This window comes from Bos javanicus, chromosome 12 (assembly GCF_032452875.1).
Source record: "Bos javanicus breed banteng chromosome 12, ARS-OSU_banteng_1.0, whole genome shotgun sequence".
NCBI lineage: Eukaryota > Metazoa > Chordata > Mammalia > Artiodactyla > Bovidae > Bos > Bos javanicus.
This window is the reverse complement of record NC_083879.1, coordinates 77,211,612-77,229,207: the sequence shown is the minus strand read 5'-3', so window position 1 is coordinate 77,229,207 and position 17,596 is coordinate 77,211,612. Positions and strand designations below refer to the sequence as shown.

Genomic DNA, 17,596 nt, shown 5'->3' with positions numbered 1-17,596 from the left:
ATAACTTAAAGTAATATGTTAACCTGAGAGCAAATTACAGAATCTAAGAACTGCAAAAGGCCTTTAAAGTCTTGAGTGAACCTTTATACCACACATGGACTATCACACCCAACTGAGACAAGCCTCCACCTGGGTCCAAAAAACACCCTAATCCCACCTAGGGCTTGGAGCTATAAAATCGTGTGTGTGTGTATGTGCGTGTTAAATCGCTTCAGCCTTGTCTGATTATTTGCGACCACATGGACTGTGGCCCAGCAGGCCCCTCTGTCCTTGGGATTCTCCAGGCAAGAATACTGGGATGGAGCTATAAAATCGTGTGTGTGTGTGTGTAAAATCATGTATGTGTGTGTAAAATCATGTGTGTGTATGTGTTCAATCGTGTCTCTTTGCGACTCTATGGACTATCACTTTCCAGGCTCCTCTGTTCATCGGATTCTCCAGGCAAGAATACTGCAGTGGCATGCCATTCCTGCTAAACAGTAAGCATATACTAAGAAAACCTGTTCCTACTTCCCTGAACTGTATCTTCAAACACTGATTAAATATTAAGCAGACTACCTCAGATAAAAGCAGCACAAACACTGGAACTTACACGTTAAGCAACACATTAACAACAAATTATAATAATATTACAGGGAATACAAATTCCATCCTAATTTCTATGGAAGGAGTAGAATGAAGGTTAAGAGCTAGTCTGAAGCCAGCCTGGCCCAGTTGGAATCCCAACACTACCATGTGTTCCTCTGTGGACAAGCCAGCCTACTGGACACTCATTTCCCGGTTCGTAAAACGGGAGTAAGAGCTACCTGACACGGAGGTTCCAGGAATCTGAATTCACACCGTAAAGCCTTTAGTGTAGGGCCTAGCATGCACTATATACTCAGTATGTGTTAGCTAGAGTGTTGTTATTTGATCCTTTGGGCGGCAAACCAGATTACAAATCTAGGAGTGTGATTCTGTCTCACGGGGACAAATCTGTGCCAGCCATGACTGCAGCGCTTGACACATTCCTACTCCTCTCTGTTCAGGGCTCCTGATGGTGAGTGTTCTGCACACCTTGACTGGGCCACAAGGTGTCCAGGTGAGACATTTTTTCTGACGGTGTCTGTGATGGTGTTTCCAGATGAGACTAACGTGTGAATCAGTAGACTCGGTAAAGCAGACAGCCCTCCCCAGTGTGGCTAGGCACCATCCAGTCCATGGAGGCCTCACAGACTAAAACATGGAGGAAGAGAGGACTAGTTCTGCCTGCCAGGTTGAGCTGGGACATTGGTCTTCTACCCTTGGACCTGGGACTTACACCATCAGCTTTCCTGGTTTCCAGACCTTTGGACCTGGACTAGACTTACACACCAGCTTTCCAAGGTGTCCAGCTTGCAAACAGCAGACTGCAAGGGACTTCTCAGCCTCCTGAATTAGGTGTGTTGGTCGCCTAGTTGTGTCTGACTCCCTGCGACACCAGGGACTGTAGCCTGCCAGGCCCTTCTGTCCATGAGATTCTCCAGGCAAGAATACTGGAGTAAGGAGCCTTTCCCTTCTCTAGGGGATCTTCCTGACCCAGGGATTGAACCCAGGTCTCTTGCACTGGAGGCAGATTCTTTACCATATGAGCCACCAGGGAAACCCAGGAATTAGGTGAGTTAATTAAAAAAAAAAAAAAAAGAAATTTCTATATGTCTCTCACTGGTTCTGTTTCTCTGGAGAACCCTAACAGAGGACTATTAATGGATTACCAATAGTACACAAGTTCAATAAAGCTAATACCAATTAATCTTCCATACTTAAGATTTTAACTAAATAACAAATGAATATGGTTCAGATCTTAGAAGGTAAAAACGGGGGCACATAGTAGGGACACCCAGGTCCTTGCCTTAAAGGCAACAATTACTACTAGTTTCCTGAATATTCTTCCAGATAGGCTATGTGTATAAAAGAATATATACACTAATAAATTTAAACCAACTTTTTTTTTTGGCCACATGACACAGTTTGTGGGATCTTAGTTCCCTGACCAGGGACTGAACCTTCACCCTCGGCAGTGAGAAAGCAGAGTCTTAACCACTGGACCACCAGAGCACTCCCTAAACCAACTTTACACCTCCCGTCTGCATCAGTAAGTACAGGTAAATGTCAAGTGCATTTGATAACTTCAATGTACAATACAGCACAATCGCAACAAAGTGTGTTAAGTGCTGTGTTAAAGGCAGCAAAAGCAGAGAATGAAGAGTATGTGTTAATAAGGCAGTGACATTGAAAGCAGATGGTAACACAAAAAACTACAAGTAATTTTTAAGATAGCTCAAGCAAAAAACACAGTATGGGGTACTGTGGCAAATAAAGCTGGGGTAAAAATGCCCGATTAAGAAAGGATTTATAAGTCATTTAAAGACCTGGGACTGGGACCTCCCTGGTAGTCAAGTGGTTAAAATTCCACACTTCCACTGCAGGAGGCCCAGGTTCTATTCCTGGTCAGGGAACTAAGATCCCAGATGCCTCTCTGCATGGCCAAAAAACAAGAAATAATAAAATAAAATATATGAAAGTTAATTTCACCTGTTTATTTTCAATGTGGCTATTAGAAAATAAAAAATTATATATGTCCTCCAATTGTCTCCACTTTACATTTCTATTGAGCTACAGTGAATATAGATCCTTTATTCTCCAAATTTCAAGATTCTTTTGAGTAGTTCTGTATACTTTGGCTATTTAGAAGACCACTTCATTCTCAAATAATCATTCATATTAGTTCTACTTTAATGACATTCGATTTGAATCATCTCTTCTTAACCAAAACTCTTCTTCTGCCTCTTTGATGCCTTCATTGTCACCAAATCATGTTTTACCTCCAATCACCACTTCCAGTTCCTTTATTCCTCCATTACAGGCCTCAGACATTATCATATACCAAGATTTTAACCGGAATTCCCTTGTCCCCAAATTTACAATACCCATAATTGCCTTCACTCAAAAATAGTTACAAATATTAAGTAAATGAAAAAAAAACTAATAGTTTAATCAAAATCTCTCAACTGCCTAGTCTAAGAAAGAATGTATTAGTGATCCTGCTGAAAACAAAGGAAATACATTGGGAATTTATTCAATTTGCGATATAGGTACAAATACAAAATTAAAGCCTCAGGTTGTGGTCCACAATGAAAAAAGGAACAAACGCTGAACACCTATAAAATCTATGATGTATGGCAATAAAAAATGACACAGCATCAATAAAACGGAACCTGCCCGGTGAACACAATGTGGAGACAACAAAACATTTTAACTTAGCTGTCAAAACTGTTTTTGAAATACTTACTTTTTCATTAGAATCATATCCAGCTGAACAGAGAGTATGAGACACCACTAAGTACCGTCTTGAATAATGTGGAACATGCTACCAAAAGAAAGGGAAAAAAAAAAATGAAAGTGAAATAAACGACAGATACTTGAATGAGCTTTAAAAATATTTTTCAGGGTAATTCTTCCAGTATGCTTCTGGCTACAGTGTTTCCTCAATCAATGTATGTAGTTCTAAGCAATATACCTTAACTATAGAAGGTAAACCCCAACTAGACACATTCCCTTGGCACACATGAGAATCCAAAGACATCAAAACAATCTCCAGAAAAGTGTAAGAGTCAATGGGTCAAATAAAATCTGAAGAAAAGTCTTTCTGGTCACGCAGACAGATACAGCGGGATCAGAATGTCACACACCACACAGAACTTCATACAGCATGCAACAAGCGTCGGCTTTCAAAGAGCTTCAACTTTAACAGGGCCCAGAAAACAACAAACTAGTTTTTATTTGCTAATGTCTGACACATGATTTCTTATTTTACTTATTCTGGTATTAATGTGGCTTGGCAGATAAAAATGAAAAGGTTAACACTAATAATCAAGTTCACTTTAATTCATTACCATATACGTATGTGGAAAAAAGTGTATCTTAAGCCTTTAAAACATTAAGAAGAATCACTAATCAAGGTTATAGCAAAGGTTTAAGAAAATAATTTATCCTATAGTCACTGATGAAGGTAAATCAAGAAAAAAGCAGGGTGAGGGTGGTGGCAAAAGGCAACAGGTACTCAGAACGTTCTAACAGCCGAACAACTCAAACAGGAAGCAAATAATTTATAACAACATTTTAAAATGAAAAAAATGAATCCAGTTATTTTTTTTTAGAACTATCAAGCACCAAATTACAAAATGTAATCTTTATGCAGAAGTGAATACACTTTACAAAATAAAACCTAGTAAAACTTACCACACCAAGTAAAAAGGACTGGTGATGAATAATGAGCTGAAAATGGGAAGAAAACTGACTTCACTACTGTCTCCCTTTCCCAGACCAAAACACTCTTACATTTCTGTAAGCATCCCTGTGAATTCAAACTCCAATGTAGAAAACTGAGTCTCAAGAATTTTAATTTTTCAGAAATGTCAAGTCTAGGCTGCAATGGTAAGAAAATTTAAACACAGATCTGGTAAAAGCATTATTAATTTTTTTTTGAGATAATATAAATAGTGGCACTTCCACATTAATACTAAACATCTGTGCAAAGAGATGATTTGGTGTTTAAAAAAAATGTACAAAGCGGGGTACACAACCACTTTTTTGTGATTAAAAAAAAATTCAGTCTTCCACTGCCCTCAGCAGAATAGCTATAATCTGGCAACCTTACTCTCACATCAGATTTAACAGGATAAAGGTAACACCTCCTCACTTAAAAACCATATATTGTGTTTATAGCTTAGCCAACGCAGAAGGCAAACTCAGAATAAAGAAAAGGTCTTCTCTAGTGGTTCAGTAGTAAAGAACGCGTCTGTCAATGCAGGAGGCCGGTATGCAGGAGGCGGGCTCGATCCCTGGGTTGGAAAGAACACCTGGAGAAGGAAATGGCAAATCACTCTAGTATTCTTGCCTGGGAAATCCCATGGACACAGGAGCCTGGCGGGCTACAGTCCATGAGGTCACAAAAGAGTAGGACACGACTTAGCAACTAAACAACAACAACAAAGAAAAAAAAAAAGCAAAAGCTACCTGGGATTTCTCACATTTAGTCTGCAGCAAGGCAGCACTCGGATATTTACACAAGAAGTAAAGAGCACACCAGCTTCCTAACAATTTTATACAATGAACACAGTTTACAGTTTTACCAATTTTCCCTAATATCATAAGGCACATAACAGGCAGTTGTAGGAATATGTCAAAATATCCTTTCACAAAAGTATATACAAGAAAGGATTTTACAAAAATCATACATGTGTCTTTAATTACTAACAAATAAAGGGCATAACTGATTCCTGATGGCAAAAGCCAAATGTGAGTCTTTCAGAGACAAAACACAATCTGGGGTAGACATTTTAGGTATTCTAATAAGCTTTGGGGAGAGTAAACAGTGATGTTTATGTCTGGGGAAGGGAACACTTCCCAGCATACTGCCTAGAACAGAACTCTGGGAGAAGAGATCAAAGAGCCTGAGTTCTAATCCTAGCTCAGTCTGACACTACTTTCAGGACTAGAGCAAACCACTTTAACTCCCCAGGTGTTTTTCTTAGGTGCTCACGTGCTAAGTCACTTCGGTCGTGTACTACTCTGTACAACCCCATGGACTGTCGCCCACCCAGACTCAGTCCATGAAATTCTCCAGGCAAGAATACTGGAGCGGGTAGCCATTCCCTCCTCCAGGGAATCTTCCTGACCCAGAGATCGAACGCGGGTCTCCTGCACTGCAGCCAGATTCTTTACCATCTGAGTCACCAGGGAAGCCCAGTTTCCTCTTAAGTCCCTACTAACCTACACCACTGTCATTCAAAACACAAAAGCTTATTACAGAGATTCTAACATGTGTGAACATCTGACACACATTATTATGAAGAACATGCAGTTAACCCAAACTGAACGTGTGGTCCAAGAAGATGGTAACACGGATCTCACTGCCAGACTGCTCCGAGAGCAACAAACGCTGAGTTGTTTGGTAGAAATGGAGCTAATTTCACAGATTCGAATAAACATGACTGAAGCATTAAGTTTCAGTCATGAACTTAATGACCGAAGTTCATTAAGCCTCAGGATTCTATCTCATCAGATGGGCTCATGAAAAAATGGACTAAACTGAACTTGGTCCTCAAGGGACAGTTTCTAACCCAGAAGAACCAGACATCTCCAAGTGGCCAAGCTCTGGGACAGGTCTGGGTCAGCTGACTCAGTGTAATCTACACTTACTCAGGAAACTGCCAATAACATAAAACTCAAATTTTAAAATGTCTACACCACACAGTTCTTGAAACTAAATCTAAACTCTATTACAAACTCTATTAACTCTAAAACTAAACTCTATTACAAATCATTGCTGTTGTTCAGTCGTTAAGTCGTGTCCATCTCTTTGCAACTCCATGGACTGCAGCCCGCCAGGCTTCCCTGTACTTCACTATCTCCCAGAGTTTGCTCAAACTCATGTCCACGATTACAAATTACACCTGGCCAAAATGCAGGAGACAAGCTATAGCAGTATCGATCAATCAAATTGGGTTTGCTTGTTTTTTCATCTTTTTATTGCTATTTTTAAATACTTGGTTCTGACGATCTAACAGACTATATTTTACCACCATTATCAAAAAAAGAAAAGAAAGCATACAGCTTGTATACAAGTGAACTTGTGATACTGGACCCCAAATTGAAAAACACAGGTGCCCCGAATTAGCCAAGTACCTGGAAGAAGAAATGATGCAACCAGTCAGAACCTTAGCAGCAGAACACAACTACAGAGGAAAGACAGGAGTCTGAGCCATTCCCACAGCAAGCCCAAAGTGGTTTGCAGTCAGCCATACACTACTCTCTCGCGCTCCTGTTTTCCCCTGGCAGAGCTTCAACAAAGTTCAAAGGTATAATGTACACCAGTCAAAAATCAGATAATTTTGTAGAGCCACAACGTAATTTTTTCAAAAAATACAAGGAATGAGTTGGTAGAAATCTGCTAATTTGGACCTCTACATAGAATTTTTAATGTTTCTTATTTTTGTTAGGCATATAAAAAAACAGGCTACAAGCCCAGTCCAGAATTCTTTAAAGGTATGTTCTAGAATAAGAGTTCAAAGGAAAAATGTTAACCAAGTCCATCTATAAAGACCGTTTAGCCTATCACAGCCGAAAGGAGAAAGGTCAGTGTGTGCAAAACAACTTCCAGAGAACATACTGCTCTGCTTCTCTTCTGCAAGAATGAAGATTTTCTATAGTTTCCACACTTAGATAACCAGGCAGCACGTGGAAGTAGCATGACCTTCTGAGTTCACCACAGAGGTGAAGACCCGGGTCAGCGCTTACTCCACTGCTTCACAGGTACACAACACTGAGCAAATAATTCCTCTGGACCCCAGTTTTCATCTATAAAATGAACAACACGACACCTCCCTTGCTTTCCTGCAGAGCTGTCTTTAAAAAACAAACAAAAAAAGCCCAAAACACACAAGCCTTTATAAACTGTAAAGCACCAACGAAATGTAAGGTATTACCCAACAACTAAATCCCATTATGCAGCTGTAACTTTTTTTCTTAAAATTATCCCAGACCATTTGGGAGTTACCATTAGAGTAATAATGGAGTAATTAAGAGCTCTGATCTAGACTCAGATTCACGCCCTGGTTGGGAAATTGGCTCAGCCATTTCTTCAAGAGTTTTTCTCATATATAAACTGGGCATAAAACCACTTATCTAGGACTTAACGCTGACGTGAGGATTAAATAAGAATGTGTAAAATGCCTGCACAATTTTGCGTACGTTATAGTAAGAATGAATTAACTATTAACCAAAAAAAGGGTACAGCTTTTACACAAACTGTTCAGAGGCCTTCCAACCATTGCCAACAGCGAAATACCCTTTTCTAACCTAAGCCAGCACCTACTTTCACATTTTTCTGCTTGTGGCCTCAGGTGGCAGCCCAAACTCACAAATCCACTAAATTCAAGCTTAAAGCACAATTTAAAAACTAAACCCTACCAAATCCAGAACTCTTAACATAACCACAGGGGCATTCAAGTGAATAATATTAGAACAACTCTACTGACAGGCTAACTCTTTAGCACAATGCATTCTACTTCAAAGAAGAAGCCATCCTCAAAACTATGGGCCGATGGAGGAGTAAGATGAGCTTACCAAGGACAACAAAACACTTGTTAGTGATTCATCTTCAAAATTTCCAGGAAAAGCTCTCCTCCCACATTACATGACACAGAGCTGGTAAGCATGAGCCAACTGAACCTTTGAACATTTTAAGAAACCCAGAATGACTCGGGAAAACGCCCTCTTTAAAACACCACCAGAAGTCAGGCCTTTTCACCGTGAGGTCAGGCCTTACCACTTAAAAACAGCTTTTCTTTCACTTACATTGACTATGTAGCCTTCAGGACTTCACTAGCTATCCCAATCTTCAGCTGTCTGCCAAGACTTTCACTTGGCAAGCTAGGCTGAATACCTAATATTTGAGAAAGATGATAAAATCTCAGGATTTACATCAACTATTTCTCAATATTAGGGCTTCCCTGATAGCTCAGTTGGTAAAGAATTGGCCTGCAATGCACGACACCCCAGTTCGATTCCTAGGTTGGGAAGATCTGCTAGAGTAGGGACAGGCTACCCACTCCAGTATTCTTGGGCTTCCCTTGTGGCTCAGCTGGTAAAGAATCTGCCTGCAATGCAGGAGACCTGGGTTCGATCCCTGGGTTGGGAAGATCCCGTGGAGAAGGGAACGGCTGCCCACTCCAGTATTCTGGCCGGGAGAATTCCATGGACTGTATAGTCTATGGGGTCGCAAAGAGTTGGACACAACTGAGCAACTTTCACTTTCACTTCTCAATAAAACTAAGGGAGGGGAAAAAAAAAAGTCAAGATTCTCCAGTTGTGCCTCCACGGTAAGCTAGAACTGTGTGCATCAACTCTAAAGCCTCTTCATTCCAACCCAGCCCCGCAGCCAGGCCATTCCTCCCACCCCACTTATAGCAGATGCTGTGGGTTTACATCCAGCATCCGTTTTCCAGGCGGGGAAGGCCCCCACTGGTGTGCTGACTACCCACGGTTCCCACCTGCTCCCTGCTTTGCCCCATCTGCCTCAACCAGACAGGAGTTCTCTCTCAAGCCTGGAGTTACATCCCTCCCAGGCCACAACCACTGATTTGACTATCATGAAGTTCAAAAAGCTGCCCCCACTTCAACCTCAAGGTGGGCTCAACTTAGTACTGCAATCTGTGCTTTAGAGCTGGCTGTACAATATGGTAGCCGCTAGCCACGGACAGCTTCTGAGCACTTGAAATCTGCCAAAGTCCTATGTGTGCCAAGTGTAAAATACACCCTAGGTTTGAAGACTTCATATGAAAAACAAAACAGAAACCTTGTTAAAGTTTTAGATTTACATACTAAAATATTTTTAATATATCGGGTTAAATCATTGGTGTTGTTTAGTCGCTAAGTCGTGTCTCTTTGGCGACTCCCATGGACTGTAGCCCACCAGGCTCGTCTGTCCCTGGGATTCTCCAGGCAAGAATACTGGAGTGGGTTGCCATTCCCTTCTGGGGATCTTCTGGATGCAGGGGTTGAACCCGATTCTCCTGTACTGGCGGGCAGATTCTTTACCACTGAGCCACACTGGGTAAATATAAAATAGTAATTTCACTGCTTTAAATTTTTTTTAATGTGAATGCTGCTGCTGCTAAGTCGCTTCAGTCGTGTCCGACTCTGTGCAACCCCATAGATGGCAGCCCACCAGGCTCCCCCGTCCCTCGGATTCTCCAGGCAAGAACACTGGAGTGGGTTGCCATTTCCTCCTCCAATGCATGAAAGTGAAAAGTGAAAGTCAAGTCACTCAGTTGGGTCCAACTCCTAGCGACCCCATGGACTGCAGCCCACCAGGCTCCTCGGTCCATGGGATTTTCCAGGCAAGAGTACTGGAGTGGGTTGCCATTGCCTTCTCCAATGTGAGTGCTAGAAAATGTTAAATTATACTTACAGCTCACATTATACTTTTTATTGCACTAGAGCAGTGCTTCTCAAACTTGACTATGCATCATTTTCACCTGGAGGAGCTTATTAAAACAGACTGCTGGCTCTAACCTCAGAGTTTCAAACTTGGCGGGTCTAGGGTGAAGCTAGAAAATGTGCATTCCTAACAAGTACCCAGGTAATGCTGCTGCTGCTGGCTAGAGTCCCCTGCTTTGAGAACCACGGCTCCAGGGCTCCCCTGTGGGATGAGACTGAATCTAGTTTCCACCTAGATCCCCTTCCTTGCTTTGATTTTTTTTAACCCCTGCTCTAGCCTGCATTCTTTACGCTTCTCAACTACCACCTGCACGAAATCCCTCTTCAGGCTCTGCTTCGGGGAAACCTTATCATCCCACTGGTACAGAACGTTTTTTTTTACACACTGTAACTTTCACAAAGTGCTATATTAATAGCAATCAATGAGACGTGAGTTATCACTGCATCCTTGATAAAAGAGTAACAAAGAAGTTTCTTTACTTTCTTTTTTTTTTTTTTTACTGGATTGCTAGTTGCCTTTATATAATGAATTCTACACATTCAGTGCTAGGACAAGGTTTGTTTATCCTCATTAATGAATGTTTCTTACTATAGGAAAGCCTAAACGCTTCCCTCTTTTCCATAACTGTTATGAAGCTCAAACTAGTTTTGTCCCCCCGAGATGTATTAATTTGCCCTTTCTCATTTTTTCTCTTCACCCCAGAAAGACACCCCTCAGTTGTCAGCAGTCACTCCCATCTCCCCCCTCACCCCTCCCCAGCCCTTAGCAACCACTGACCTACCTCTGCCTCTGTGGCTCTGCCCACCCTGACATTTCATACTTATGGGATCATACACTCTGTGGCCCTTTGTGTCTATCTTTCAAAGGTCCTTGATTCTTCTCTTTCCTTTTATCTCCCTTTGGTTACAGCAAGTACTATTGGTTCTAGTTCCAAAACAGATCCCAAGTCCTACCAGTTTTCACCAACTCCAGTGCTACCAGCAAATCAACATGACTCTTGGAACCCTCTGAGTTCAGATACCTAAAAGGAAACACTACCGCTCCCCACCCCCATTAAAAAAAAAAAAAAAACACCTTTTTCCTTCCTAATTTCCTTTTTCATCCCTGTTCTCCCATTTACCCAGTTTCTTAAAAACTGGAATCACTTAACTTCTGTTTCTTCACTCTATCAACATGTCACCATCTCTTCCCCTTATTTAGAAAAGGGTTTTACCAATCACTTCTCTGTTCTGAACCTCTTAAGAATAAAATCCAAAAAAAGCGCAGATGTATAAATACACAAATGTCCATAAACATTTTCATTCATCAAAAACTGCTTTCTGTAATAATATTAGAAGGTTTTTTTCCCAAATGATTGTCAGAAATCTATCAGCAGGTGGAAAGATTTACCTCCAGGCAATGCTAAAGCATTCAGATTTGCTTAAACATTCTCTTCCATGACTAGAAAAGAAAATCACGGGCTTTAAGGAACGTAAAGCTTGAGCCTTTGAACTTCATGAATGCACCATATAATGAGACCATGACCCAAACGAGAGACAAACTGGAAAGGCAAGGCTTTGGGAGCGTACTATCCAAGGTTCAACATCTACCTCAGCCAATCGTTTCCTTAAGCAAGTTACTTAACTGCTCTGAGCTTTTGTTTCCTCTTCTGTAAAGTTGGAATTTTTTTTTTACCTACTTGTTACAAGGTTAAGAGGAAATGTCTGAAAATCATATAAGGCATAAAAAGTTCAATAAACTGCAGCAATTACCACAAGTCCAACATCCTGGAGCCCCTGAAAAACGCAGACAGAAGGGAAAAAAAACTAGTTATTTAAATAGAATGTGTTTAAACAGCCAAAACAAAATAAGACTAAAAGGTGAACTCTAAGGACAGAGGAACCTGAAGGACAGTCCAAAGAGTGAGACACAACTGAGTGAGTGCACAGGCACGCGCATGCACGCACACACACACGTGCACACACACCCTACACACACACGCACACCCTACACACACACACCCTACACACACACACCCCCTACACACACACACATATGCACACACACACACTACACACACACCCCCTACACACACACACCCTACACACACACACCCTACACACACACACACACACACACACCCCTAAAAACAAACTATTAACTGGTTAAAAGAATGGTTAGAACTCTCTAGCCTAGAGTTAGTCTGCTTTCCACCCAACCAAACAATTTACAGGGGTGGAGGGAGAAAGGGGAGGAATAAAATCTTCAAAAGGTTCGGCTTCAAACACAGACTCAGTAATGCATGTTTCAAGTTCATAGAAAAGAAGCCTGGAGAGAAGCTAAGCAGCTCAAGTTCCCTGCTTCTCCCACCTCCAGGAGAAATCCTTTACTGGCACAGAAATAACTCTTCCTTCAGTATCACCACACATTCAGCACTACTTTGTCAAACACTGTGCTAAGAAAACAGTAATAGACAAGATGCAGGCTCTGCCAACACGTTTAAAGGAAAAAACTCGTAAAGAAAAATCAAAGCTTATATGTCATACAATAAGTGTACAGCAGTAAGTAGCCCAACAAATTCCTTCTCTCTTATCCTCTCCACTCTAACATATATCAGTGTAACAATCCCTCCCAACTTGAACATAAATGACTTCCCATAAACCTGATAGCAGGGTCTACAGTAAGGCCCAGCATGGTCTGACTCCTACCTACCTCCTGGGCACCATCTAATCTCCATACCAAAGCCCCAGCGGACTTTTCCAGTTCTTCTATCTTGGCATTCCCTCTGGCCCAGGCCTTTGGCATGTACTGCTGTCACATATAACACTTCTTCCTTCTCTTTTTTGCCTAGGAAAAAAGTCACTATGTCCTTCAAAACTGTGCCACTTTTCACTTCCAAAGGAAAACAATCCCTTAACCTTAAGCACAGTTTGAGCAAGTCACATAAAAAATTCCTTCATCTATAAATGGCTGTTGTAAGGACTGAATAAGTTCATTCAAGTAGAATACCACAGCAGTTCCTAGGACAAAGCTACAAATCTCAAACTCTAGACTCGGTCAAATCCCTTCATTTTATTTTCTTGATACAGCACCAAAGCCTCTCCCCTAATGGCGTTTTACACTTGTCTCCTTAACAGACTAAAATTTCTAAAAGAGAAATTATATTCATTCTATAGAGACAGAACACAGGATGTAGTCCAGAAAGATTTGTTAGGAAACAAACAAAAAAAAATACCCGTAAGCAAGAAGCTGAGAAGTGACTTGTGTAATATGCAAAACTTCATCAGTGTGATTCCAAAGTGCATGTCGTTCCGTATCATGTTGCCTGCTACATAAATTACATTTAAGAGCTTCACAACTGCAAATGAGGAGTCCAAAAGACATTAAAACATGAGAAAACAATCAAGATTAAGAAACAAAGGTCTTAATTGTGCACCAGCACAAAGAACTCCAGGGATTTTGAGTGTCAGCATTCCAAAGCTGACCCTAAGCTAAAGCCTGTGCAGACTGACTTTCACTTCCACGATCAGTTCCAGCTGCATCATTTCTCACCTGGGCCTGAGTTCTCTTCTTCTAGTAGAGTAGGATGGGCTAGATCATCTCTATACTGTCTTCCAATTCTAAGGTCCATGACAATAAATCAAGTTATGTGCCTATTTTGTTTTTAAAGGAAGAAAACAGGCAGTGTCCAGAGAAATACTTTAAATAATTTGTTCCAGTGACTTGAACTCTATTAATAAAGTCAGTTAGGTAGCATTTGTTTAGAAATTACAAGAAACTCCATTCTGAAGACAGAAAGTGTTAAGAGTCACAAACACTCCTAGGTGTTAAGTTAAGGCTGCCACCCAGAAACATGAAGAAATACAGCGCAGAGACGCTGAGAACACCACAAACATCCGCCTAACCACTACAAAGAAAAACAAAAACAAAAAAACTCACAAGATGTGTATACAGTATAATGTGATGTAATGCAATTAAAATATGCTGTCCATTCAAGTAAAGGTAGTAGCCTATCCCGACATGGTACTTTAAAAGGTGAAATAAACGCAAAACCCTAACTCCTAACTGAGCAGCAGTTTAGGGTCTCTTCAAAGGAGGAACAAGGCTGGAGAAAATGGTAACTATAAGGACCCTTACAAATGCACCTGAAAAGCTCAGAAGAAGCCAAAATCGCACGGCCCAAGAACGGAAGGGCGCGAAGGGCTGGGAAATTACAGCGAGGTGGCTGTCTGCGGCTCCCGAGGAAGCAGAAAACTCAACGCCGGCAGGCTCTTTGGGCCGCGCTGTCCTCCGTGATCCCCGGAGACACAGCTGGGACCAGGGATGCCGGCTCTGACCCGCGCCTGGGCGAGCTCCGCGGCGAGGAGGAATTCGGGGGTGAGGATGGGGGGTGCAGCACCGGCCAACGCCACGGCGTGCGGGGCAGGCAGCCCAGCGAAGCCCAGGCCTACGAGGAGTCCCGTCGCTCCTCACCTTCACGGTCCACAGCGCCACGCTCCGCATCAAAAGCTTCGGCCACCGCCGTCCGCGCCGTCCCGCGGTGGCCAGCGCCGCCGCCCCAGTCCAGAACCCCGCCATGGCCGCCCCTGCAGACCAAAGCTCTTCTGACCTTTCACCCCAGCGAAGGGGGCGGAGAAGGGGAGCGCCACGACTGCGGCCAATCACGAGCCGGGGATCCAAGTCCCCGGCCCCGAGGCGGGCAGGGGCGGGGCCCCGAGCCACTAGCCCATCTGCAGCAGGAGGCACCCGGGCGGCTGGGCCGCAGTCAAGAGGACGCGGCCGCCGGCCGGCACCCAGCCACTGGTGGCGGCCGACGCGACCTGATCCCCGGGTTAAACCAAGTCGGGAGGACACGCGAGAGTTCTGGCTGCCGCTGATCCGCGCCTGCTTGGGGTAAACCCCGACTGCACCAGCGTCCGCCTGGCAACCTGCACGCAGTCATACCAGCGATCATCACTGAGTCACCTCCGCCCTTGACCACCCCTCGGCCTAGGGCCGCGGTAATGTTTTGAGTGTCCCGAGTTTCAGTTCAATTCAGGTCAGTTCAGTCGTGTCCAACTCTTTGAGACCCCATGGACTGCAATGCGCCAGGCCTCCCTGTCCATCACCAGCTCCCAGAGTCTACTCAAACTCATGTCCATCTTATTCTCTGTCGTCCCCATCTCCTCCCGCCTTCAATCTTTCCCAACATCAGGGTTTTTTCCAATGAGTCAATTCTTCCCATCAGGTAGCCAAAGTATTGGAGTTTCAGCTTCAGGATCAGTCCTTCCAATGACTATTCAGAACTAATCTCCTTTAGGATGGACTGGCTGGATCTCCTTGAGATCTCTCAAGAGTCTTCTCCAACACCACAGTTCAAAAGCATCAATTCTTCGGCGCTCAGCTTTCTTTTATACTCCAGCTCTCACATCCACACATGACTACTGGAAAAACCACAGGTTTCACTAGACGGACCTCTGTTGGCAAAATAATGTCTTTGCTTTTTAATATGCTGTCTAGATTGGTCAATGCTTTTCTTCCAAGGAGCGAGCATGTTTTAATTTCATGGCTGCAGTCACCATCTGCAGTGATTTTGGAGCCCAGAATATAAAGTTTGTCACAGTTTTCATTGTTTCCCCATCTATTTGCCATGAAGTTATGAGACCAAATGCCATGATATTCGTTTTCTGAATGTTGAGTTTTAAGCCAACTTTTTCACTCTCCTCTTTCACCTTCAAGAGGCTCTTTAGTTCTTCACTTTCTGCCACGAGGATGGTGTCATCTGCATATCTGAGGTTATTGGTATTTCTCCCGGCAATCTTGATTCCAGCTTGTGCTTCATCCAGCCCAGCGTTTCTCATGATGTACTCTGCATATAAGTTAAATAAGCAGAGTGACAATATACAGCCTTGACGTACTCCTTTTCCTATTTGGAACCAGTCTGTTGTTCCATGTCCAGTTCTAACTGTTGCTTCCTGACCTGCATACAGATTTCTCAGGAGGCAGGTCAGGTGGTCTGTTATTCCCATCTATTCAGAATTTTCCACAGTTTGTTGTGATCCACACAAAGGCTTTGGCATAGTCAATAAAGCAGAAATAGATGTTTTTCTGGAACTTTCTTGCCTTTTCGATGATCCAACGGATGTTGGCAATTTGATCTCTGGTTCCTCTGCCTTTTCTAAAACCAGCTTGAACATCTGGAAGTTCACAGTTCATATATTGTGAAGCCTGGCTTGGAGAATTTTGAGCATTACTTTACTAGTGTGTGAGATGAGTGCAATTGTGCAGTAGTTTGAGTGTTCTTTGGCATTGCCTTTCTTTGGGATTGGAATGAAAACTGACCTTTTCCAGTCCTGTGGCCACTGCTGAGTTTTCCAAATTTGTTGGCATATTGTGTGTAGCACTTTCACAGCATTATCTTTTAGGATTTGAAATAGCTCAACTGGAATTCCATCACCTCCACTAGCTTTGTTTGTAGTAATGCTTCCTAAGGCCCACTTGACTTTGCATACAGGATGTCTGGCTCTAGGTGAGTGATCACACCACCGTGATTATCTGGGTCATGAAGATCTCTTTGGTATAGTTCTTCTGTATATTCTTGCCACCTCTTCTTAATATCTTCTGCTTCTGTTAGGTCCATACCATTTCTGTCCTTTATTGTGCCCATCTTTGCATGAAATCTTCCCTTGGTATCTCCAATTTTTTTTTTTAAGTCACTAAGCCATGTCCGACTCTTGCGACCCCATGGATTACTGCCTGCCAGGCACCTTTGTCCATGGGATTCTCCAGGCAAGAATACTGTAGTGGGTTGCCATTTCCTTCTCCATCTAATTTTACTGAAGAAATCCCTAGTCTTTTCCATTCTATAGTTTTCCTCTATTTCTCTGCATTGATCACTGAGGAAGGCTTTCTTATCTCTCCTTGCTATTCTTTGGAACTCTGCATTCAAATGAGTATATCTTTCCTTTTCTCCTTTGCCTTTCACTTCTCTTCTTTTCACAGCTATTTGTAAGGCCTCCTCAGACAACCTTTTTGCATTTTTCTTGCGGATGGTCTTGATCCCTGCCTCCTGTATAGTGTCACGAACCTCCATCCATAGTTCTTCACTCTATCAGATCTAATCCCTTGAATCTATTTGTCACTTCCACTGTATAATCATAAGGGATTTAATTTAGGTCATACCGAGTGGTCTAGTGGTTTTCCCTACTTTCTTCAATTTAAGTCTGAATTTGGCAATAAGGTGTTCGTGATCTGAGCCACAGTCAGCTCCCAGTCTTGTTTTTGCTGACTGTATAGAGCTTCTCCATCTTTGGCTGCAAAGAATATAATCAATCTGATTTCGGTGTTGACCATCTGGTGATGTCCATGTGTACAGTCTTCTCTTGTGTTGTTGGAAAAGGGTGTTTGCTATGATCAGTGTGTTCTCTTGGCAAAACTCTATTAGCCTTTGCCCTACTTCATTCTGTATTCCAAGGCCAAATTTGCCTGTTTTTCCATGTGTTTCTTGACTTCTTGCTTTTGCATTCCAGTCGCCTATAATGAAAAGGACATCTTTTTTGGATGTTAGTTCTAGAAGGTCTTATAGGTCTTTAAAGAACCGCTAAACTTCAGCTT

The 17,596-nt window shown here is 42.5% G+C and overlaps 1 protein-coding gene across 5 annotated transcripts in view; it reads right to left on the bottom strand.

Moving 5' to 3' along the window:
- PCCA (propionyl-CoA carboxylase subunit alpha) overlaps positions 1–17,596 on the bottom strand; it is a 417,781-nt gene that overhangs the window by 344,042 nt on the left and 56,143 nt on the right. For 2 of the 5 annotated variants that reach the window (XM_061435308.1, XM_061435311.1), the window contains exons 1-2: positions 14,477–14,623; positions 3,311–3,388 (exon numbers count right to left, since the gene is read on the bottom strand). In XM_061435308.1, coding sequence (XP_061291292.1) covers positions 3,311–3,388; positions 14,477–14,581 — 183 coding nt within the window. In that variant the 5' untranslated portion in view covers positions 14,582–14,623. Of the gene's footprint in view, positions 1–3,310; positions 3,389–14,476; positions 14,807–17,596 lie in introns of those variants that run through there. The other 3 variants (XM_061435309.1, XM_061435310.1, XM_061435312.1) reach the window with 3 other exon arrangements.